The following is a 24,793-nucleotide window of genomic DNA, read 5'->3' on the forward strand; positions in this document are numbered from 1 at the left end:
CCCAGGAACATTTGATTTTACCATAAAAAGGAAGCCCTCTGGAAGCTGTAATTTAGGGATTACACAGCTGAGCTACTCAGTGCTTAATCTTCCTTACACAAAGTGAAGAGTTTTCAATAAATGTTTAGGTATTACTGATATTAATTCACCACGGGGACAGGGAATGGCGCAGGTAATCTTTGTGTCCTAGTTTTTTATTACTCAATTTGTATTTATTTTATAAGTGAGGCTTTTCCTTGGACAGCTGTCCTCTAGGGACATGAGAAACAATAAAACCCCAATGCTATTTAGTCCTAGCACTGTAAATTCTGCAGTACACAAGAAAGGAGCCACAGGCAGGGTTCACAGGATGCAGGAGGCTCGGGATAATGCTGGACTGATCACAGAGATGTGTCACTGAGCTGACAGGGGAGCTGGAGCCAAGGGACATGGAGAACTCCAGGAAGTCTATTCCAAAGCACATGTCCCATCTGCAAACTCTGGTAAAGTCTAAATGGGCTGTTCCCTGGAAATCTTCTGGGGTATCTGTGTTTTGTGTCCCAAAAAGAACAGGGGAACAATTTGGGCATCACTGAATACCAGATGAGAGCCACAAACCAGGGACTGCCTGATGCTCCAAAACACAGGGAGAGCTGTAAAAACCTTCATGCCACTTCTGAGCTGAATGCAGAGCACAACCCAGCTGAGAGAATGTGAGCCTGATAAGGCAGTATCAGATCAAAAGTAATTTCTTCAAAGAGCTGGGAAATAATTCTCCCATTTCTCACACAGAAACAGGCACTGGCAGCACAAAGGGAAAACAAAGCCACAAGCAGCAAAACACAGGGGACCAGGAAATCCTGGAATGGTTTAGGTGGGAAGGGACCTTCAAGATCATTCAGTCCCACCTCCTGCCACAGACAGGGACACCTTCCACTAGTGCAGGTTGCTCCAAGCCCTGGAGTTCACAAAGGATTGAGGATTGAGGAGAAACAGCAGCCAGGCAAACCCTCTTGTGGCAGGTAAAGCAGACACACAGAGGACATACTGGATCCAGAGGACACAGGAAAGTCTCATAGCCAAAGCCACGAGGTGGCTGAAGGACAGTGTCACCACATCCCCGACCCTCTCCTGCTCTGGACCTCCCACCGCTGGAGCAGCACAAAGCTGAGCAGACCAAACTGAAAGGGGTTTTAGCCATTTCCTCCTAAGCCCTTTGAAAAGTCTGAGCTCCACATCCTATTCCCAAATTCCCCAGCCCATACTGCTGCAGGCACAGGGAGCACATGGATGGCACCAGCCCAGCTCCACACAGACCTGCCAGGACCCACCTCAGAGCTGACAAGGACACAACCTCCCGTTCCCCCTGTCTCCAGACCTGGACTGCCCCTTCCCAGGGCAGGTAACGCTCCTCAAACCTTTCCCCTTCACAGCTGACAGTCCCAATCTGTTGAACCTTTAGCCAGCAGCCCCCTCCAACACCTCCAAGTTTTCCAGGTTCCTGGGTAGCTGCTGAAGAAAAACAGTTTTGTGTCTATTTCAGCCCTGTCTGTCACTTGAATTTCATCTCCAATATGTTTTACCAACAACATTTCCTTTAAAAGGCTCCACGTTTCAGGCTCTCACCAACATCCTTCAGCTCCAGCATGGGATGTTCCCTGAAAACACGGATGGGAAAAAGGACAAGAAGAAAGGAAGACCCACTCAGGTCCAGGCCTGGCAGAGCGTTGTCAGTTACTGAGACCAACTCAGAGCAGGATTTTGCAGCACAGCCTGTGCTGGAGTGCTGATGAGCCTCTTGACTTACTTTCTTCCTCCCAGAGGGAAAACTGGTGGATTTGGGGCCATCAGATTAGTACTTGATAGGTTTAAAAATAGCCCAAAGTAAACGGTGCAGCTCTGTGATGCTGAGCACAGCCCTGAGTTCACAGCCACTGCCTGCGACAGAAAATCCCCAGAGCAGGAGAGCTGGGAGCAAAAAGCAAAGTGCAACATGTTCAAACCACGGCTGCAGCACAATCCAGTTGTGTTTTCCCTGCAGTGCTGATGTTAGGGCTGCCTTCCATGGTTTATCCCAACAACTCAAACATGGCAAATCATCACATTCCACACACCAATCCCTGCATCAAACCAAAGCAGGCAGCTCCCAGCCGTCTAGAGGATGTTCCCATCTCACATAAAGACTCTGAGAATCATTGAAAGGTTTGGGTTGTAAGGGACCTTAAAGGCAGGACAGTGCTTGGAGCAAAGTGATCTAGTGGGAAGTGTCCCTTCCCATGGCAGAGGGTTGGAACTGGATGGGCTTTAAGGTGTTTTCCAACCCAAACAATCGTTTGGGTCAAGTCTGTCATTCTATGAAACATTCTGAAGCCAAGGCTTAATCCCTTTTATATTTGTAGTGTTGATTTTTTCATTCCAATTCCTGACAAATACATATGACATTGAGTCAAACTGAAAAATTTGACTTGGAATTCAAATTCTGACTTCTTGCAGAAATCAGATGTGTATTACATCAACGTCAGCATCTTCTGCTCCTCCATCTGCAAAGTCACTTAAAAGGCAGAGGTTTGGGAGATCTATTTTCCATCAGTGGATTTTCCATGTTGACTGCCATTAATTACACCATCCCCTTTAATTTTTAGCTAATGCCATGCTAGGCACAGCATTGTTTCTCCCTGGGACAGAAGATCAGGCTGTTGGGCTGATGAATGTTTGTACCACCCCATTCACCTTCTGTTAACACTGGCACCGTGTTTGTTTTGATCCAGTCCCTGGGAATCTCCCTAAGGCCCAAAAATCCATTAAAAGTGAACATTAATAGCCCAGAAGACTCTTCAGCCAGATCTTTTAAAATTCTTGGATGCAAAATATCTGAACTTGCTGGTTTAAGAAGGTCTAACATTAATAGCAGCTGTTTAACATCCTCATCGGTTACTGTTGGAGTGGAAAGTGTTTCATCATCCTCATATGATACAAATACATCACCTGGCTTTTTTCCAAAGAGAAAATAGAAATATTTACTGAGCAGTCCTGCTTTTTCTGTCTTTTCATTGATAATTTGACCATGTTCATCTATTGACAGACCAGTATCATCTAATTCCTTTAATTCTCAATATACTCAAAAAACTCTTTACTCTTCTCAACCTTGGTGGACACAGACTTTCCCTTAAGATTCTTCTGCTGATCAGTGTTCGATGGGCCTGAGCTGAGCCCACGCTCCTCACAACCAACATTTCCCTTTCCTATCTTGTATATCTATTTTCTGTAAGAGCTTCCACTTCTCATTGAGGCTCTCACAATGTCAGAGGCAGAGTTTTGAGCACTCGCAGCTTCTCTGGGCAATATGTGTCCTGGAGGTGTTCCACCACCCTCACAGGAAGAATTTCTCCCCAATATCTCATCTAATCCTCCCTGGCCCTCCACAATCCCTCTGCAGCTTTCCCGTGTCCATGACTGACCCTTTAATGGCTCCTCTTTAAGGACCTGATGCCCCAAGCTTTGTCCTTGTCTTCCCTGCAGTGAAGATGATAAAGAAAGAGAAAATGAGAAAAGTAAAAAAATTAATGCTCTGCTGCATCATCCTATTAAAAGAGGACCAGCACCACCACAAATCCCTCAGGGATTATTACAGCCTTAATTTGAAGCTCTTCCATAAAAAGCAATTTTCGGTTTTCTCCGCTCTCCATGCAAACTATTTTTTTGTGCAATTAAATCCCATTTTCTCTAATTCTGGCACATCCACAGCAGCTGCTTTGTCCTTGATATGCACAACTCTTGGATACCTGTGGGAGGTTAATAATGAAATGAATGGTTTGGGTTGGAAGGGACCTTAAAGCTCACTCAGTTCCAATCTCAACACCGTCCACTATCCCAGGTTGCTCCAAGTCCTGTCCAACCTGGCCTTGGACACTTCAGGAATCCAGGGGCAGCCTCAGCATCTCTGGGCACCCTGTGCCAGGGCCTCAGCACCCTCTGAGTCAAGAATTTCTTCCCAATATCCCACCTAACCCTCCACTCTTCCAGTTCAAACCCAACAGAACCCCAGAATGGTTTGGGTTGGATGGCACCGCAGAGATCACGTCATTCCGAGCCACCTTATCTGCACCCAGTCAGCCAAAGTTTGCACAATTCTTCCAGAAAACAGGAATATTTGGGACTGTGTAAGAGCCCATTGAGGGACCTCTCTGTGCCCATCCCAGCCCACAACCTTCCAGAGCTCCAGCAGACCCTGGGTTTCCATGCCCAGAGCTGGGAGCCACGTGCCCAATGCGGGTGCAGCTCCATGGGCTCTGTGTGTGTGTGTTTGTTTGGGATTTTGTGAATAGGGCTGCTTAGCACGTTGAGTCCTCCCCACAGGGCTGATGTGTTAGAGCCCATTGGCTCCCTACTCCCCGAAGGAAACATCTGCACATTCCAGACACATTCTGTAACGGGAGTGAAACCCATCCTTGAAGTGAAATTTTACAGCCTCCACAGTGCAAAATAACGATCACTGGCAAGGGCAAGTGGAAAAGTAATGTTTAAAATATTATTACAGGGAAGCGGCTGCCAGAGCCTCAAATTAATCACTTGAATGTGTCTCTGGTGCGTTATGTAACGTTGGGCCAGCTCCCACCCAGAGCACAGCTCTGCTCCAGCCACATCCCACTGTCCACCTCTGCTGCAGCCACATCCTACTGTCCACCTCTGCTCCGGCCACATCCCACTGTCCACCTCTGCTGCAGCCACATCCCACTGTCCACCTCTGCTCCGGCCACATCCCACTGTCCACCTCTGCTGCAGCCACATCCCACTGTCCACCTCTGCTCCGGCCACATCCCACTGTCCACCTCTGCTCCGGCCACATCCCACTGTCCACCTCTGCTGCAGCCACATCCCACTGTCCACCTCTGCTCCGGCCACATCCCACTGTCCAGCTCCCTGCCCTCCCCCAGAGCCAGGACAGAGTCAGGCTCCCACTGCTGCCATGAGGACTGACATCCCCTTCTCTGAGGTCTCTTCCAGGCAGGCTTGAGAATCACATTTGTTCCAGGTGTCCAATTTTTCCTTGTGCTAAAGGAAATCCCAGGAGAGACAAGGACAAGGGGTGTTTCTCCATCACCTCTGGAAAGCAGCATCCATCACAGCAGGAAAAGGAGCTGCTTCCCACTGTGCTCTGAAGAAGAGGGGAAGCTACAGGCCTGCTGGTTAAACTGGTTTGCGGGTTAAACTGGTTTGCTGGTGGCCAACCTGGTCTGGCTGTGGGGCAGGTGACAGAGCAGGGACATCATCCTCTCCTCGTGCAATGATCACTAAGTGGCAGGATGCAAATATGATAAAAATGCAACTGATGCTCAAAATAAATTTGTAAAAAGCCTCTGAAGGAAAGCAGGAGCACCAACAGCAGTGGATGCAGACACAGCTCCAGGGGAGGAAGGAAGGAAAGGCTTGGCAGCCTGAACCAGCAGCAGGAAGAGAAGGAGTGAAACAAATCCAGAGGTACCAGGGAGAATCCTGCAGGCCCTCAGGAGGGATGTTCCCTCAGCAGAAACAAGGGCAAAACTCTGCTGTCCACCAGGCTGAAGATACCATGCAAGTAGCCAGAAACTTTGCTGATGAGGACGTCTCCATCTCTGCTATCTCACAGCTGTGTGGGGGATCCAGTCCTTGCAGGTGCTGAGTGCCAAATTTCAGTCTCCCTGGAGGAACATAGAGGAGCAGAGGTGCTCTGGTGACAGGTAGCTCTAAGTCCTGGGGGGTCTCTGTGCAGAGCTTCCTCCTGAAGCTTGAGATAACAGTGTTTCCAGGATTCAGTGGGAGAAAGGGCTTCCAAGTCACCGTTTAGTTGTAAACATCTCTCCAGCACAAAGGCTCCATAATTCAAAGTCAGGCCCACGAATCCCTACTGGAACAAAAAACACTCAAGGACTTCCTTAAGCAGCAGCTCTGGTTGATGTTCAGGGCTGTAAATCTGAGGGCAGGGCAGACCCCAGAGCCAGGGACAGACAGAGTACAGGGATCTGGCCTGGAGAGACCAAGGGCCAGGCTTTCCCTAGTCCCCTCATGCTGGTGCCGACACCAACTCGAGCTCCCCCAGCTTTTTTCAAATGTGGTTGTTTGGGTTGGAGGACTCTGCTCTCAATGTTTTTGCAGCATGTTCAGTATAGAACCTTAAATATCTTCCTTTTGAAAACAAAACTCAATTAGAACCCAATATAGAGCTGCTGGTTCCCGGACAAAAGCCATTTGCATGTTTCTGGCATTAATAATGTGTGTGGTTGGGCTGCTTCCTTTTAGCATTAGAAAGTCTCTTCTGTGATGCAGTCAGAATTATTTCTGCTTCGAAAACGCTGATATTCACAGAGGCCCCAGAGTAGGTACAGAGCAAAAGGAACAGCCTGCCTGGCCCTCAGCTGCCCCTCTAGAAGATCTTCCGAACAAGTTTGGAAGACAGAAAACCATTTCATTCCTGCACAAGATCATAGAACCCTGGAAGGGTTTGGGTGGGAAAGGAACTTAAAGACCACCCAATTCCACCCCCTGCCATGGCAGGGACACATTCCACTAGCCCAGGTTGCTCCAAGCCCCGTCCAGTCTGGGCTTGGACACTGCCAGGGCCTCCCCACCTTCACAGGGAGGAATTCCTTCCCAATATCCCATCTAAATCTTCTCCTCAGAGTGCTCTCAAGTCAGATAACATGCAGGTGGATGCACATTTCTGGTTCTTTCCAGACCACTGTGCACAGGAGCCTGCTCAGTGTCCTCCTCTGGATCCACCCTGACAAACCCATCCAGGGATCCACCCACTCCCACGTGTTGTACATTAAGAGAACCAATAGCCCCTTAAAATTCCAAGGATTCAAGTGACACAAGTGACTCCTCAGCAGTGACACAGCTGGAATGACACCAGCCCGACCCCGAAGCCAGGAGGGGTCTGGGTCTCCTGGCTTCAGCAGGACTTGCACATTCAATTCTACCCATTCCTTTGAAAACCTGAACTCCAGATAGGAGAGAGCCAAAATTACAACATGATCTGCCTGACACGAATAATTGTCCACACTTCTGCCAATTATCAGGGGCTGAGAAATCCACTCTGCAACGTATCTGGAGATATGGGGTGGAGACCAAAGGACAGATTCCCTGGAAAGAGCTCTGGAGGAATGCTTCAACCAAGCCATCAACCTATCCTGGAAAGATGCAGCTGACCTTGAGATAACCTGCTTGCACTGCTCCCCTCAGCTCAACTCTTCCCTTGGCCTGGACTGATCTCCACCTGTCCAGAGTGACAAGAACAATTTAGCTCCAACCTCTGGCTCGGTCAGATCCTTCTGGGCTTGTCTATGCCGACTGTGAAAGAGCTTCTGTGCAGCTCCTCTGCAGCCCTTCAGCAACTGCAGAGCCTCCTCTGCCCCAAAGGGCTCGTGCTGCAGCTCAGGGGAAATGTGGAGCTCTAGAAAGAGCCACCACAGGCTGAGAATACAGGTGTGCTCCTCCTCAGGGAGAACAAGAACCTCCACACTGCGTTGAGGAAGGACAGGGAAAGTTCTGTTCCTGCACCTTCCACAGCCCAGAGCCAGGCCTCATCCCCTGTCCTGGCACAGGAGTTATCCACGTGTATGTGTATGTCACACGTGTTCCAGGACATGAAGTAGTCATCTCCAGAGCATCTTTTTCAACCCAGCCTCAGGAAAATCAGGAGGAGACCACAGCAGCCATGGCACAGCCTAAGGGCCCTGTCTGAGTCTGCTCCCTGGTGGAATCACAGCAGGCACAGAGCTGGACCCACATCCCTGTCCCTCAAGGAGCTGCTGGTCCTGCAGGCTGTCTTCCCTGGTCAGCTTGGGGCAGGAGAGGTCTCTCCCTCAAATAAAACACAAAATGCAGACACAACCAGAGTGTCCCAGGCCAGGCTGGACAGGGCCTGGGGAAACCTGGTCTAGCAGAAGGTGTCCCTGCCCATAGCAGAGGGTTGGAATGAGATGGTCTTTAAGGTTCCCTCCACCCCAAACCATTCCATGATTCTATGATTTTTCTGTGAGGAGAGGAAGGATAATTCCATTCACTTCAGACTACAGGTCCTGTCAGGGATCTGTTAAAGGGAGGATCACTACAGTTCCCTTCTCTCACAGGATCAATGCCTCTAATCCTTTTATAAGGACATCATTATGTGGAATAAACTGTCAAGAGAAAAAAAAAAAAAAGGTCTTGCAACTCTGCTAATCTTCTTAATGATTTAATACCTGCAAATACTACTGGGAGCTATCCCTTTCCTGATCCCATTAAATGCTGCCGTACAAAACATCTCACACACTTCGGCATCCTACTGTGGATTTTGTTTTTAAACAAAGCCAATTTCTCTGGAGACCAAGAGAGGGTTTCTGATCCCACAGCCCCACCAATTTTAAAAGGTCTTCTAAATGCCTGCCTGGGGGATTCCAATAAGTCCTGGCACAGATCCTCCAAATAGTAGCAAAGCTAAACAGGGTACGGTTGTTATTGCAGAGATCTCTCACTGCCAGCACAAATACACAGCCTGGACCATTCAACCTTTTACAGCAGGAAAGTCACAGGCAGTTGATGTTTCACAATCAGCATTTTGCCTTCTACTACAGCCACCCTTTTTCTTTAATTATTCCCTCTCTCTGGCAAGCAGGAACCCTTTGTGATCCTGATTTCTTCATCACATTGACAGGGGCAGGGCAAATCCCCAAGTCCCCTGTTTGATTTCTCCATCTGCCACGGGCTGGTAAGAACCCCAGGTTGGGGTTCAGGCAGCCAGGGCTGGCCATTCCCTCGTGTACAGGACCAGAAGAAGGTTGGAACACTCCACTCCTTTGGAGAACTCAGAGTAAGGCTGAGGTAGCCTCATAGGCCTTGTTTGTGCTGGTTCTTCTCTTTTTTTTTTTTTTTGTATATGCACAGCCAAGAGACATTTCCTTCCCACATCAATATATTTGTAAATATATTCAATATTCAATATTTTAAATATATTAATTGTTGCCTACTCCCCACACAAGCACATGCTGCGACTGACACTGGTACTGATTCTTCCTCTGAAAAAATCTTTTCTTAATTAGTCAGTTTAAATCTTCCTCAGCTCAGGGTTTTTCCAAAGTTCCCCAGCACAGGTCCTGTGCTGACTCACCTGAACTCCAGGTGATTACTGGACAGGTAAGTCCAACACCCAAAGTCCCCACATATCACACAGTGAGAAACTCACCAAGAAAGGGCAAATGAACCATGAGAGACCCACCAGCACAGATGTCCCTGGAGCTGACACAGACATCTTAAAAAAGAGAAAGTCACAGCCCTTAGAGTTCATGGATTTTTTTCCTACAGTTAAACAGATTGATTGTGTTGTTGTTGTTTCAATTTGTGCTTCATAAACAGAAGCCCAAGGCTGAGCACAGGGCAACTCAAACACGGACAGTGCTGGCTGAGGAGCCTGTGGGGAGGATGATGCTTCACTTCAGGTTCAAACAACTGTCTTGGACTGTGCCTCAGTTTAATGATTAAATCCAAAATTACTCTTCCTTCTTCTCCAGAAACCCATGAGGGTGATTGTGTAAGAGGGTGTTCGCGGCGTACACAAACCACCAGCAAATTTGCTTTGTTTAAAAGGGAAAGAAGAGCAAGGAAACACCAAGGCAAGACGAAGACAAATAAAATGGCACAGACAGAGTGCCCCAAGGAGCTGGGGCATGCAGCAGGCCCTGTGCCCAGCACCAGCCACGCTCTGCTCTGAGCCCTGAGGGACTGGAAGGCTCCCAAAGCAGGCTCAGATCAACGGGACATGTCAGTGCAGCCTGATCCCTCCTCAGGCTCCACACTCTGCAAAGTTTGGGTAAACATCCTTGGTTTGGACACTTTGGACACCACAGCAACGTCAAGAAGGATGACACTCATAAATCAGCCCTGCTGGCAGAAGGAGAATTTGCCCAGTTCTCTCAGACACAGCATCGCTCTCAGAATTTGCAGCAGACACCGAGTTAAGCTGCATCTTTGGTCTTATGCTAAACCACCTTCTTGCCAAGGCCAAAAATTGCTCCATGATGTAATCACAAAGTGAGGCAGAAGAGCGAAATAATAAATTTCAACCCCATATAATAATAACAAGTTAGGTTTCCATAGCACCCCTCTTCCTCTCGGCTCCAAAAGGACATTACTGACTTGCCTCACTGCAGCAGGCTCCATGCACAGGGAGCCACTGCTCTGAGGGCTGTAATCCAACAGCTCAGCTCAGCATGGAGAGAAGGATCACTAGTGCATGAGGAAAAGGCATGGCACAGGGCAAGAACTGAATCCTCCATAATGCTGCTGATCTGTGGTCTGCTCTGGTTGGAAAAGCCCTCCAACACTGAATCCAACCTATGATCTGTCCCCACTTTGTCACCCAGCCCAAGTAGGAAAACAGATAGGAAAACCATGGCCCAGGTATCTGTGGCCAGAAAAGCTCCTGGGTCATGCACCAAAAGACAAAACAGGTCCCTTTTCAGCTCAGTCATGCTGGGATCACTGCCCAGCCATGCCTGTTCCAACAGCACCAGCCCAGATGGGCACCGCTCTGCCACCGCTCTGTGTCACTTGGGGCTCAGGAACACAAAGACCACAAAGGCTTTTCCCAGTGAGCACTCTGTCTGCCCCATCTCATGCCTCGAAAGGCTAAAGAGCTCCCATTTTCCTCACAATAAAATAAAAGTGGGAGCAGGCAGGCGTGGGGAGCAGGGCAGGGATGGAGCAGCGTGTGGGGCTGAGCTCCCGGCCTCGCGCTCGCCGCCCATCCCGAGGCAGACACGGCTGCAGACTGACTGCCTGAGCTCCATTTTTCCTTTCCAACATTTTCCACACCCTCCTGCCAAGAAAACTCTGAGAGCTGCCTCCTGCCCTGTCTGGCGAGCAAACTGCCCTGTCTTCCCAAACAGAGCAGCCCCGGAGAGCACAGCCTACATACACAGAGGGACCGTGGGGCTGAGATCCTTCTGAGACTGGCAGGGACCCGGGAGGGCAAGGGCTGGCTCTGGAGCACATCTGGCATTTTAGGGGCTCCACAGGGAGGGTAGCTCCCCAGCTTCTGCAGGGTAGAGGGATGATGCTGGGGCTGACAACAGAGGAAAGGAACTGTAGAATCACAGAATGATTTGGGTTGGAAAGGACATGAAAAATCACCCAGTTCCACACCTTCCACTACACTAGGTTGCTCAGAGAGTTTCATTCCACCAGGCCTTAGACACTTCCAGGGATGGAAAGAGGGAAGGGAAGGCACTAGAAGCAAGACAACCATGCTTTTGTCCAGCCTGGGCTGTAATTGCAGAAAGCATTTTGTACTCATGACTGGTGTTCCCATATAACACAAAAAGGCAAATCGTGGAATCACCATGGTTAGAAAAGACCTCCAAGATCACCACCTCAGAGGCCTGAGGATGGATTTCACATATTTTTATTACATTCAGAATCATCAGACATTAAGAGATTTTTGTGAAGCAACCTGGAGCCCCAGCTCCTACATTCAGCCGAATTTGAGCAAATAAAAAAATCTGCATCTGTTTCTTGTGTGTTGGGCTGCTTTTTTTTTTTTAATTTCCTGCTGTGTGAAACAGGAGGAGCAATAAAAATCAAACCCTTGGAAACAAATGACAACTGTTTAATGGAGTAAAAAGAAATCCCAACGCCTTCCTAGGCTGTTTATGCCACAGCTACTCCATGCATGGCTGCGTACACAGGTAGAAGAACAGGCTCCAAGTCCAGACTTCCTCACTTTTATGGGTTTAAATTGGATCCCACTCGGTGTTTAAGGCCATTGTCGAACTGCTAACACATTCTGCATGACTAACACCAACCGGGTTATTTTTCACTCACATGTGAAATATTCCTGTACCTGGTCCTATGGTACATGGCTCTACAGCACACATCTGTACCCCAAAAAGAATTAGAAAATACACTCCGTCTTTGCCCTAAAAGAAGTGGTGGGTTCTCTTGTCTCCTGGAATCATGACATTAAATTATACTCTCTACTTTTTCCTTCCCTTCTATTTTATTGAAATTTATTATTCCCCTGTATCTCCTCAGTGAGAGACACAGATGCTTCCAGATGTCTCCTACATGAGAGTTCAGGCTCAAAACACAAAAGGCACCAGCATTCGGCCTTCTTTTTAATCTCAAGATTTATGAGAGGTAGCTGACTCATGTTTGGGCTGGCAGAGCTGGACTCTTTAAGTAATTGCATCCTTGCTATTTTATTAATTAAGATAAGTTCTCTCACTTTTGTCTGAGTTGTTGATGATTGACTAATGTGAGAAAAACATAGATCTTTCCTGAGTCTCAGGTAGGTGAAAGTCCAGACACTTCCTTCTCCAGGGCCTGGCCCAGGGCAGCCAAAGGGAAAGGCGCAGATATATCAAATATCCCAGCACTGCTCAGCTCTACCAGATCATCCAAGCATCTCCTCTCAGAAGGGAGCTCCACCCTCAGCACAAGGCAAGAAACCCTGCACACACCAGGGCTACTGTGAGTTGTTAAGTGTGGTTTTGCTTCACATACCCCCATTTCCTTTCCAGCAACAGCACCAGAAAAAATACTGAGGAGAGAGTTTGTAGCTGAGGAATTCAGTGAATGATTAACTCCATCCTACTTATTAACCATTGCCTCCATTCCCTCACGCCTCCTGGGAGCCCCAGTTCTGGGCAGCAGAGCTGTGCCAGCACCTGATCCCCACTGCCTGGTGCGCAGAGTCCTCAGGTGATGTGGATGGTTCTGCCTTTGAGTTACAACCCATTAAGTGCAGTAATGATTAATCCAGAACCCCGGCACAGGTCCAGGATGAAATGTTGCTCCCCTTGTCACACCAAATGAATCCTGTTGCCTGGAGGTCACCACGGAGGGACCTCCAGGGCCACTACAAGCAGGGCCAGCTCTTCACAGGCAGGCACAGGGATGCAGTGACCAGCTGCTGCTGTTCCCACTCCAAACCAATTCACATCTCAGCCATGCTGTGATGCCCCTGGGACCAGGACGGGACAGGGGATGCAGCTCCCCCACCCTGAAGATGCTCCAGGGGCAGCTGGATCCCTGAGCAGCCCCAGCCCATCATCTCACACTGCAGGGCCTCCACATCACACCAGCCCCACGTGCAAACCCACGTGTTTGTCACGCTCAGCTGCACTTGGACACAAACTCCCTGTGTGACCTCAGGCACCTCCCTCACTCTGTGCACAGAACTCCTACAGCCTTGCCCAGATGAAAAACAGGAAAGGGAGCTTCAGGTTGGACATCAGCAAGAATTTCTGCATGAAAAGGGTTGTCAGGCATTGGAAGGGGCTGCCCAGAGAGGTGGTGGAGTCACCATCCCTGGAGGTGTCCAAGAAATGGCTGAGGACATGCTTTGTGCTGGCCTCGGCAGTGCTGCGGGAATGGTTGGACCCAATGATCTTGGAGGGTTTTTCCAGCCTCAACAATTCTGTTATTCCATGATTCTACTGTCATACAGCCTGTGAGCCAGCCAGAATTAGGACTCCAAGAAGTTAAAAGAAATAAGTGCACAAGTGGAGTTGCAGCCAGGAGGAGGACTGGAGGCATCCCTGCCATCTCAAACTCCAGCAGGAACCCTGAAATGCAACCACATTCCTCTCAGGAGCTGCTCTCTTACATTAGACACAACACTGACTTCCCAGTTGGGGCTGGGATGTCTCTGTTTGGAAAACTGTTGGTTCTGCCCTGACCAAAAAATACAAGTTGGGCAGAAAACAAAACTTTGCTTCTTTTTCAGATGCTTTAAAAGCAGAACTAAGGGTTCTTCAGCTGTGGGAGCACAGTGGGACCCTGCTGGCTCTAATATCTGCTACTCAGGATGGTCCCCCAAGCACAAGGCTGTGTTTGGTTTGGAGGATGAGGAAGAAGAGGTGGGAAGGCAGGACCAAGGGTACCAATGAACCTGCCGAAGTGAGTCCATATCTCTATTTTGCTGCCCCAGTGCTCACCTTGCTCAGCCTCAAGGTTCACCTTCCCAAGAGCTGCTGTTGGATGTTTACTGCCTCCTCACCAGAAGCGCAGAGCACAGACAAGCAGGAATTACAAACCCAGGTCATTTATCCAGCAGCCAAGCACTGAAACACTCCACAAGCACCTAATTCCCATAAATAACCAGGACAAAACTCTCACAAAACAATGAAGCCTCAGCCCCACGGCTCAGTCAGGGAGAGGGATGCAGAGGAATCCCTGACAGCCCAGCCCACATCACCAGGGTCAAACTGAAAACAAAAGCAGGAGTCCTGCTTCCCCTGTCCGTGTTCCAGCTCTTAGACAACACTGCCCCCAGTAGCTCGGCTTCCTTCCCAAACCAAGGTATGCACTGCACTTCCCTGTCTGCCGAGGGAGGGACAGAGGGAAGCTCCTCCTGGCCTTGCACACAAACCTCCATGGTTGCTGCAGGATCCAGCAGCTTCCAGGGGCTGCAGAGCAAGCCAGGAAAGGAGACAGCAGCTCCAGGGCCACTTCCCCGCTCTGTGGGAACAAAGGAATTGTGGTCAGTCTGCACAGGGAGCTCAGGGTGCTGATCAGAGCACCCACCTGGGACAGGAGGATCCAGAGCCAGGCTGCCCATCCTCAAAAGGGGGATCGGCCACAGGTTGGACTCAGTCAGCTTGGAGGTGTTTTCCAACCTAAATGATCCCGGGATTCCATGAAAAGATCCTCTGATGACTTATGGAATGTCTTTCCCAAGCAGCCAGAGCGGACCTGCTTCGGGGGAAGCTGTGAGTCCTGTGGGAGCGGGGGTGTTGGGAGATGAATTTCCAAACTCTCTCAGCTCTCTCTGAAGTTGTGGGATCAAGCTACAGACTTGGATGTGTGTGGCTAATCCACAGGAAGACAGAGCACAGCAGTGGGCTCTGCTGGCCAGCTGTAATTAACCCTTTAATTGCTGCAAAGACTAACTTAAACCAAAGGGAAATATTCCCACCTGACTGGCTGCACAGTGTGGGGCACTACATGCAAAGCCCCACAAAGCAAAGCCAAGTTAATGCCACTTAAATTTGTGGCTGTATCAGATGCAATCTGTGCACGCCATCAGAAATTCAACTACCCAAAGCCAGTGGCATTGCCACCTTGACAGTTCAGTGTCCTGCAAGCATTGGAAAGGCACAGAGCTTTCCAAGTCATGGTTAATTACTGGATGGAGGGAGTGACAAGAGGGAGCACAGTGAGGGCTTTGGAGCTCGGAGTTTGGGATCTGGCTGTCAGGCTACAGAAGTTACTGTGTTGTATGAAACACAGATTCAGGAAGTAGTGATGCTCCTGGCACTCTCTGCAGAAAACAAGGTGTGTCTACCCTCTCAATTAAACCTTGGGAATTGTCTTGTGTCAGCCCAGCAGAACCTCGAGTGCCACCCAGAGAGCTGGAGCTTTGTCTCCACAGTGCTGTCTGATCTGTGCTGCGCCCTACACAGCTTTCCTGCACACAGGAGAAGCACCTTCCCTTTTAATTTTCCTTAAATAAAGCCCTTCCTTACTGCTGTAGGAACGCCATCCACCACAGACACCAGCTACAGTGAATTTTCTTAACACAACTCAGAGACTAACAAAGCCTAACCCTTGGCCTCTTTGAGCTTTTGTTTTCCCACCTCAGTTTTGTCTACACTAATTTTTCTGAGACTTCTGATCCAAATTTTGCACCAATCCATGCAATCAGAGGTCGCAGAGCTCAGTCTATAAAGCCACTGACTTCATGTTTTCCCTCCGTAGGAGTAAAATAATGTTCCCACACTCCGACAGAAACCTTTGCTCTGCACAGATTTAATTCATTACTTATGAATCTCTGGCCAACGCCACTCTGCTCATGGCAGTGGCTCTGTACTTGCAGTCGTCCCTGGAGTCTGGGAGGACAGGGAATCTTCTTTTTACTGTGCAGTGAAGGAGCTGAGATGGGATCCTGACTAATGGCTTCACTAACTCTTGCTTATGCTAACAGTCCTCTTCCAGAAAATCACCCAGGTAGCAGTAACGAGCTGTCCTCTACTGCATCACACAGCCTTGGGTGGGAGCCAAGATATTTTCCAATGGAAACTCTTCTCCCAGGGACTCACTCTGCATTCTATTTCAGTGCTGTGTTTGGCTTTAGGGAATAGGAGAAGATTTCTTTTTCACTGTGCTGTGCTTAGGTGCGAGGGCAGTTCTGGGACACTGAGGAGTCACACACATCCTGCTGGAATCATTTAGGAGACTGGAATGGCAGCAACTCTGCCAACCTCAAAGGCAAGTGCCCATATTCCAAGCTGATGCTTTTGCAGGATTGCCTGGATCTTGTGCAGGTCTCAGGTAAGAGCTGCCCTTCTGCTGTGCCTGCACCAATCCATGAGATCCCAGAGCTGGTACAGCAATAGGAAACATGGAAGGTGCCAGTTGATTGCTCTTTCCATATCCAAACCCCTCCTTTGCAAACTCACTCTTTCCACAAAGCCTTCCAACCCACTTTTTTCATCTGGGGAGGGGTGAAACCCAACTCTGCTGAGGGCCAGCTCTGCACTCCTAGCAGCACCACACTGCCTGCACAGGCTCTGCCAGAGCTCAGAGCCTTTCACCAGGTCCCCCGTGCCCCTGGGACCTGTCTGGGGGTGACAGAGCAGTCATCACCCTAAAAACCCTGTCCTGCTCCTCTTTTGGTGAACCAACACAGCTTAAGCAGATATCTGAGGGAGTACAAAGCCCAGCAAAGGGGAGGGAATGTAGCTGTAACATTTTCTTAGAGGCTCCACTCTGCATCCCATTGTGGTTTCCAGCTGTTCCCTCAGCTCTCCAAGCCCCAGGAGAGGAAACGTGGCACACGCACTGTGCTGGGAGCACGTGGCATGGAACAGGGCCCGTGGTTCTTGTTCTCATCACCCCAAGGAGGGCCTGGCATTGGCTGCAGAGCATGGCTGGATGGTTCCCTTTGCTCCCAAACAGCCACACAGCCCCTGCTCGTGGAAGGGCCAGCACAGGAGCAACCCAGGATGGAAAACCTGTGAACATTCCCATAGTGACAGCGCTGGTCCAGCTGCCAGCAGGACACTGCATACCGGGGCCACGAGCATCCCCTGCAAGGGAAGGGTTTTTTGGCACCTCTCCTGACAGCCCCACTCAAACACCTGAGAGCCACAAACACTCCACAGGGTCTCCATGCACAGCCCACAGCCCCTGTGCCAGGATGGGCATCCTGCTCTTGCAAATGTGGCATTTGGGAGCAGTGGGAGCAGAGGCAGGAATGCAACAGCTGGATTTTCCAAGCCACACGCGGGAAGGCTGCATTCAAGCCCTAACACACACACACACACCCAGCCAGCTGTGAGGTACAAAAATAGGCACTTCTGTAGTGCTGCTTCAAGCAGCATTTTTGTGCTACAAAAATACACCCAAAAAAAAAAAAAAAAAAAAAAAAAAAAAAAAAAAAAAAAAGGATTTTTTTTCCCCCAGCTCTCAAAGGGATCCATGTGCTCACACCACGATTTTAGGGATCAAGGGATCATTCCCCCCAGCTCACCACGCCGGGGCTGGGTCAGTACAGGAATCTCCCGGGACAGCACACAGACGCTTTCACCAACCTGCCCTAAAACCAAAAACCCGCAGCTCCAGCCCGGCCAGACTCCACCCCCTTCCCGAGGGCGTGGTTTGAGAGAGAAACGCTCGGCTTTGGCCAACACAATCCGGCCGGGCTCCGCTTTCCCAGGCTTAGCTGTTCCCCGGGTTCCTCCCTCCGGAGGGCTCAGCCCACACCCCGGGCCCTCTGCTGGGAGCGCCCCTCCCGCGGCTCCCGGGCCCGTTAACCCGTTCCCGGCAGGGCCACAGCCCCCGATCCGCCGGGACAGGGGCCCACAGCGTGCCCTGAGAGCCCCCAAGGCCGGGGGGAGGAAGGAGAGGAGTCGCAGGCTGTCCCCCGCAGGGAAATCTCCTCCTCTGGATGTGCGTAGGTGCTGTCCGTGCCAGAGGAGCCCGGAGCAGAGCGCGGATCCTGCGGGAGCCAGGCCTGAGGTGCTGCCAGGGGATGTTGCAATGGAGCCGTGAGGAGGCCATTGCTGGGGATCCGCGAGTGCCACGGAAATGGGGAATCACCCAACGGGCTGGGGTGGAAGGGACCTTAAATCCCATCCAGTGCCGCCCCCTGCCCTGGGCAGGAACACCTTCCACTGTCCCAGGTCGCTCCAAGCCCCATCCAGCCTGGCCTTGCGCACTTCCAGCTTCTGCAGGCAACCTCACAGGGAAGAGTTTCCTCCCAATATCCCATCTAAGCCATTCCCTGTGTGTCCTGGCAGTCCATGCCCTTGTCACAAGTCCCTCTCCAGCTCTCCTGGAGCTCCCTGAAGGTCTTTCCAAGGAGGTGGGCACAGGCTCTGGGAGGGGTACAAACCTCACCCTGGAAATGTCCCTTCCCAAGCAGTGATTGGACCCTGTGACTCCATCACACAAACTGCACAGAGCCCAGCGAGCTTCTCCACACAAGGAGCTGCTCGCACAGCCTGGCAGAAAATGAGCGGCCCAGCTGTCACCGGGAGAAACAAGGCCATGGTTTGGTGGCCAGGGACAGTTTTGGATGAACAGGAACAGGCTGGCGGAGCAGTGGCTGGGATCCAGACTCTGTGTCCCTCCAGACTGCCCCACAGGCTTGTCACAAACGAGCTGCTGCAGGCTGTGGCTGCTGGGACAGTGAGCACAGCCCTGTCCCCATGGTCTTCCAGAGCATCTGCCAGCACAACTGCAGTGAGAAAAGAGCATCCCAAACCTGCAGTGCCAGAGGGCACCCACAGCCCCAGGCTGAAGGTACAGCAGAGCCACGCTCCAACACCCAAAAACGCCGTGGGCGGGAGATCCGTTACCACAGAGTGAATGAACAGCAAGTCCTGTCACCAACCCAGCCTAGCACACTGCCTCAGCACGGGCTGCTAATTGAATTCAACATGACAGCAGGTTAAACACAATCACACAGGACCATATGCCACATCTGAAACTTCGCTGCCGAGCTCGGCTCAGTGAGGTTCTTCCAAGGCCTGATGCCAGGAAGCCAAATTTACCTGTTCATAACCCGAGGGCAACTGTTTTTGTTAATGCAGGAGGAACAGCTGGCTGAGGAGCTGTTGTAATTATCTGTGTTTTGCTTATCTGTACATTATCAAGAAGGATGTGATCTTTCAAGGGAAAGGGAAGAACTGGAAAGCTGAGGAAGTTCAGCCTGCAGAGGAGAAGGTTGCATGGAGAGTTCACAGCACATTCCAGTACTGAAAGGGCAACAGGGAAACCAGAGGGGGACTGTTCATCAGGACCTGTAGTGGAGTGTGTGGGAATAGGTTCTGAAAGAGGAAAAACTGAGGTTTGATATATGGAAAAAAATTCTCTCTGTGAAGGTGGGCAGGCCCTGGCACAGGGTGCCCAGAACAGCTGTGACTGCCCCTGGATCCCTGTAAGTGTTCAAGGCCAGGCTGGATGGGGCTTGGAGCAACCTGGGACAATGAAAGGTGTCCCTGCCATAGCAGAGGAGTGAAATTAGATGCTCTTTAAGGTCCTTTCCCACTCGAACTATTCCAGGATTCTGTGATTCTATGACAGAATCTCTTTACTGGTCACAGTTCCTATAAATATACCGCAAATGCTACAGCTTGCACTCTTCCTGATGACAGCTATCCTTTAAATAAATGTGAATGGCAGCAATCATATGAGTTTTGCTTTTTGTGCCCTTCGCAAAGCAAAAAACTAACATTATGTTTCAATTGACATTTTTAGTTCTGGCAAACAGAGATGCCAACTTCGCTTCAATGTCTAAGTAAAGAACAGTGATTCGATATGAAAAACAGGCTCATTCTTTACTGCAAAGGGAGGCTGAGAAATAAGGGCTGCAGAGGTCGGGTGGGACACTGTCACCCTCCTTTGGGACAGGCAAGTGACCTTCAGCAGAGCTCGTCCATGCAGCTTGAAGGAGAGCATGGCCGGCAGCTCCGCAGCCACTGCAGCTTTCCACCTTGGAGCCACATCTCAGCAAGGGCTGGAGAGAAGGGAGGGATGGTGAGGAGGGAGAGTAGGGTGGTTTGATGTGGGGGGAGAAGAGGGTGGGCTGGTGAGCAGCAGCAGTCATTCCTCTGAACAGCCATAGCACCGTAAGCACAGCCCGGGAGCGGAGCTGCCAACTTTCCACTGGGGAAGAGACGGGAAATTTTCTCTTTGAGCTTGACAACGACTGCCTAAAATCGTGCTGTTGGCTGTGGAGGGACTAACTCACAAGTGCTGTGTGCCCCAAAACCCACCCCATTCCCCACACTGCTCCAGGCACTCTCCTGACATTAAGAGCACGATCCAAGCAGCTCCCAGCCTGCTCCAGCCTGGCACTGGAACGCACGGCTTTGCTCCTGAGCTGTCCTTCTTCCCCTGCTCCCTTTGTTACTCACTTATTACAACTCAGATAAATGTTTGGGGACATATGGAGTAAATAAAATACAAAATCAAGCTGAACTGCAACAATCCATCAAAGGACAACAAAGCCTGGAAAAACGGAGAAAGGATGACGCGTTATGGAAACCACAGTGTGGAAAATACGGCATGACGAGATAAAACAAGGAATCCCATTAAATGGGATAAAAGGCAGAGGAGTATTAACAAACCATATGAGTTCTACCTTCTGAGTGAGTGGTTTTCTTTTAAATCCACTCTTTGTGAGAGCAGAATGAAAGCAGCTGAGCGAAACACAAGAGACCTGCCAGGGGCTTGCCAGCAGGAGAAGAGCAGGATCAGCCCTCACTTCCACTCCGAAAAGAAAAAAGCAACACGCAGAAAGACCACCAGGAAACTTACAAATTTCAGGAAACACAGGGAAAAATCAGTGCAAACAGTGCACAGGAGAAAACACATCAGGTGTCAGAGGAACCCCGGAGGGTTCCACCGGCAGCTCGTCTTGCCTTGTGGGGCTCCAAGATGTTTAATTACAGTTCTTTAATGTGTGGGGTTTTGTCACTACCAGGGTCTGTAGGTTTGGCTGCACCAAACTACAGATCACAAAAGTGAGACGTGTTGATGCTGCTAGGGATTATTCAATTGCAGCTTTTGCCACAGAGCAGGAGCACCTTCAAATCTGCCTCTCCGGTGGATGCTTGTTCTTCCTGAGCTGGACATTTTTCTGAAATATACTTTGAAACGCCCCTAAAAAAAGTTTTAATTTTTAAAAAGTTTCTCAGTCATGGGAACAGCACTGAGACGTCTCTGATGCTTTAGGAAGGAGCACAATAAACAACCCAGCCCTCTCTAACACTGGAGCCTGTTCTGCTCTGACACAACATCACAGAATCGCCTCCTTGTTCACACTCAAACTATAGCTACGAGTTGCTTATGGTCCCTTCCATAGGCTGAAAGAATCTCGCTGGCAAAATATTTATCTAGCACCTCATTTGGGCCTTTTTCCCCCTCCAAAATTTCTTACAAAAGAGAAATGCAGCCTTGTTTTTGCTGGGATATGGCTTCCTACAAGAATGACATTCCAGGCTGTCTCAATTTTTTCTAGGAACAGCAATAGAGCTATTTTGCTTTTGTGGCCTGGACACTACTGTACAGACACACCACTGCCTGTGGGTTTACCTGAATTAGATTTTAATTTAAACTGGAATTTTTTTTCCTCTGATTGCTTTTGAAGACACCTCAAACCTTGAAAAAGCTTTTCCTGCATCATGTAATAATATCAAAATCTACCGATCGTTGCTGACTCTTGAAACTTAAAATAACAGACTGCAGGTTCCTGAATCACAGGACCTGTTTATTTTAAGGTTTATTTAGGTGAAATCACCAGCTGGGCAGCGCAACCCCAGGGCTTGCTGCCAAATCCACAAAAAACCCCACTGGGTTTTGGATGAAAGCTCTGACCCCCCAAATCTGCTTCTGCAGGAGCCTGGCGATAGCAGAGCTCCTCTGATCCCAGCTTCTCCTTCTCACCCATCCACAAATACCACTCCATGCTAATGAGGGGGAAATAAAGGAAACTTCAACTCTCATCCTTTTACATCAAGATTCTAATTTCCACTTCAAACCTGCCATGACACCGAAGACGTGTCAGAAAGAATCAGTATTTGCAGGGCAAAGTTGGAAAGCCTTGATGAGGTTTATTTCCAGTTGAGGAATGAAATAAGCGATGAAAGCTCAAGAAACAGCTCAGGCTCAAATAAATGCGAACAAAATCCGGTAGCGCTGAGAGCAAAGCACTTGAAAAGAGATGGATCAGAGCACTCCTGGCACGGAGGGGCTCAGAAGTGCAAATGCTGCCACTCAAGGCACGTTGCTCCTCCAGTTCAGCTCTGCACGTTGCACACTGCGGATTATTTGGAAAAGCCAGACTCTGCTCCTGGTTCCAGCCAGACTTTGTGTTACACTTCAAGAACCTGACTCTGGTGATGGGAAGGGGCCAATATTCCCATTCGGTCTGCCTGGAGACTGTTCCCAGTGAGGTATGTGGTGTCTGTAAGCAGCAGAGCCCATTTCCTTAGTGATTCTTTGGATGGGACATTTCCCCGTGCTCCTGGTAACAGCGCGGCCACAGTTGGCATTTATTTCCTCAGAGCTGCTCCATCTAAAACGTCGGATATAAGAGGAATTCATTTCCTAGGCCTCACTTCTACAGCCAGAAATACAGAGTCGCAGTTGCTGAGTGCAGCTGCGAGCACACGTCCGGGAATTTTGGCGTCCGGAATTTTCAGAACTCGGCCTTCCTAAAGGCTTGCTTTTATTTCAGAATAATTAATTTTTTAAAAAGGGGTTGTTGAGATATTAAAAAAAATTTTTTTTCCTCTAATGAGAGAATATATAAGCGTTATTTATCTGTCCATGTTCAACAAAGGGAATTTAAAATTTTTTAGGAAAAAACCACTTGCATAACCTCACTGAGCCATAAGCCAGAGTCCCTTCCATTCCAAGAGAAATGAATCTGTAAACTCTTCACGGTCATAACAAGAGTGGGTGCCATCATCTGAGTCTCTGCCATCATCAGGAGTTCAAACAAGGCAGTAAACTTGAAAGAAACCCACTTCAGCACATCTTAACCCAGCCCTCAGAACAGGACCAGCACACATTTCCAGCTGTGCACACACAGTGATGAGCTGCCTGACAAAGATGACTCTGCAGCCTGAATTCCAAACACAAGCTCTGTGCTCTACACAAACACTTCTGGAATCAGAACAGGGTGCCACTAACGCCATCCATTGCCCTGGTAGATTTCCCCTTCCCGTGGTTTTGTTCACCTTTATGTCCCACTTCCATCTGTCACTGCACAACATCTAATCCAAAACATTCTGGGAGCTTTTACAACTCAGCGCCTCTGAGCAACAATAACATAGTCTCAAACACTTACTACCAAAATTAAAAACCACTGAAACACATTGTAATAGCCCCAGATCCTCAAAAAGCCAAATGAAGGACGAATCATCACAGCCTTCAGGAGGCTGCTCTACAGTGACCAGGCAAACAGCCTTGGGAGCTGCAGATCCCCATCTCAAACCAGCGACAGATAATAGAAATCCAGAACCTCCTTAATAAAAACCAGTCTTTTCCAGTTAGGGACTTTTTTGCAACAAACAATGGCTGATTTGTTTGCAAAAGTCTAAATATATCTATCAAGAAAAGAGCTGGAAAACACCTTGGCTGCTGGATTTAGAGATGTGCACATTTTTCTGAAGTTAGTCCAGGCACAGCATGCAAAACCTGCAAGGCATGTTTACTGTGGTACTCCACAACTTCTGCAGTCTCTCTGTATTAACGTTAAAAAGTAGAAGCTTAGTTAAGAACATCCAAATAGAAAAGGAGACCCTTAATGCAGAGAAATACCACCAGAAATTAGTTCATGTGAGATCCATCCACCGCACTGGGCCCCACGTCATGTCTCTCATATGAATCACTTGATGCTTTTGTCTCGTCAAGAACTGAAAAGTTGCTCCCTACGGAAAACCAAACTTTTCCCCTACGTCTGTTTTTTGCGTCATGCAAGTGAGTTTATTTCAGTGACAGAGCACATGGACCAGCCCAGCGCCCCTGCACAGAGCTACCCAAAACAACACCAGCACCTAGACACAAACACATCTGTCATCCCATCCCAGCGCTTCCAGGAGAAATGTTCCTTACTCCTTAGCTGCGTCTTTCGGATTTATTTAAAAACTTCTTAACCCCCAAATCCAACAGTTTGTTCCTGCACACCCTCCTCCCGTTATTCCCCAAGAGCCTTCTGAACCAAACTCCGGGCATAGAACTCCCGTGTACAGAACCTCCCGAACCAAAGTCCCAGTACAGAACATCCCAAACCAAACTCACCAAACAGAACCTCCCGAACCAAAGTCCCAGTACAGAACCTCCCGAACCAAACTCACCACACAGAACCTCCCAAACCAAAGTCCCAGTACAGAACCTCCCGAACCAAAGTCCCATTAGAGAACCTCTCAGTACAGAACCTCCCGAAGCAAACTCCCCGCACGGAACCTCCCGCTCCCACCCACCCCGGCGGGACACCGCGGTTCCCATCTCCCGTTGGGGGCCGATCCCCGGGCCGGGCCGGGCCGGGCCGTTGGCCCCGCTCATGCCCCGCTCATCCCCGTCCCCCGGGCCGTGCCGGTACTCACAGCGCGGTGGCGGCGGGGGGCACGGCGGGCCCCGGGCGCTCCACGCCGCGGGCCGAGCAGTTGACGGCGCAGGCGGGCGCGGCGCAGGCACAGCCCGGGGCGCAGGGCCGGCAGGCGGGGGCCGGGGTCGCGGCGAGCCCCCCGCAAAGCAGCGAGCAGAGCAGGCACCAGCCCGGCAGCGGCAGCCGCGGGGCGCCATGTTTGCGCTGTGCTCCAGTGTCTCCATTTCCCAAAGGCAT

At 49.8% G+C, this 24,793-nt stretch overlaps 1 protein-coding gene across 1 annotated transcript in view; it reads right to left on the reverse strand.

The window, feature by feature from the left end:
- The window catches only part of PKD1 (polycystin 1, transient receptor potential channel interacting), a gene marked incomplete at its 5' end in the record, with an annotated part of 75,942 nt that extends 51,149 nt beyond the window's left edge, over positions 1–24,793 (reverse strand). The window contains one exon of the mRNA XM_083872155.1: positions 24,555–24,793. Within this exon, the coding sequence (XP_083728281.1) occupies positions 24,555–24,793 (239 nt within the window). The remainder of the gene's footprint in view (positions 1–24,554) is intronic.

Source organism: Zosterops lateralis (assembly GCF_965231275.1).
Source record: "Zosterops lateralis genome assembly, chromosome: 15".
Lineage (NCBI taxonomy): Eukaryota > Metazoa > Chordata > Aves > Passeriformes > Zosteropidae > Zosterops > Zosterops lateralis.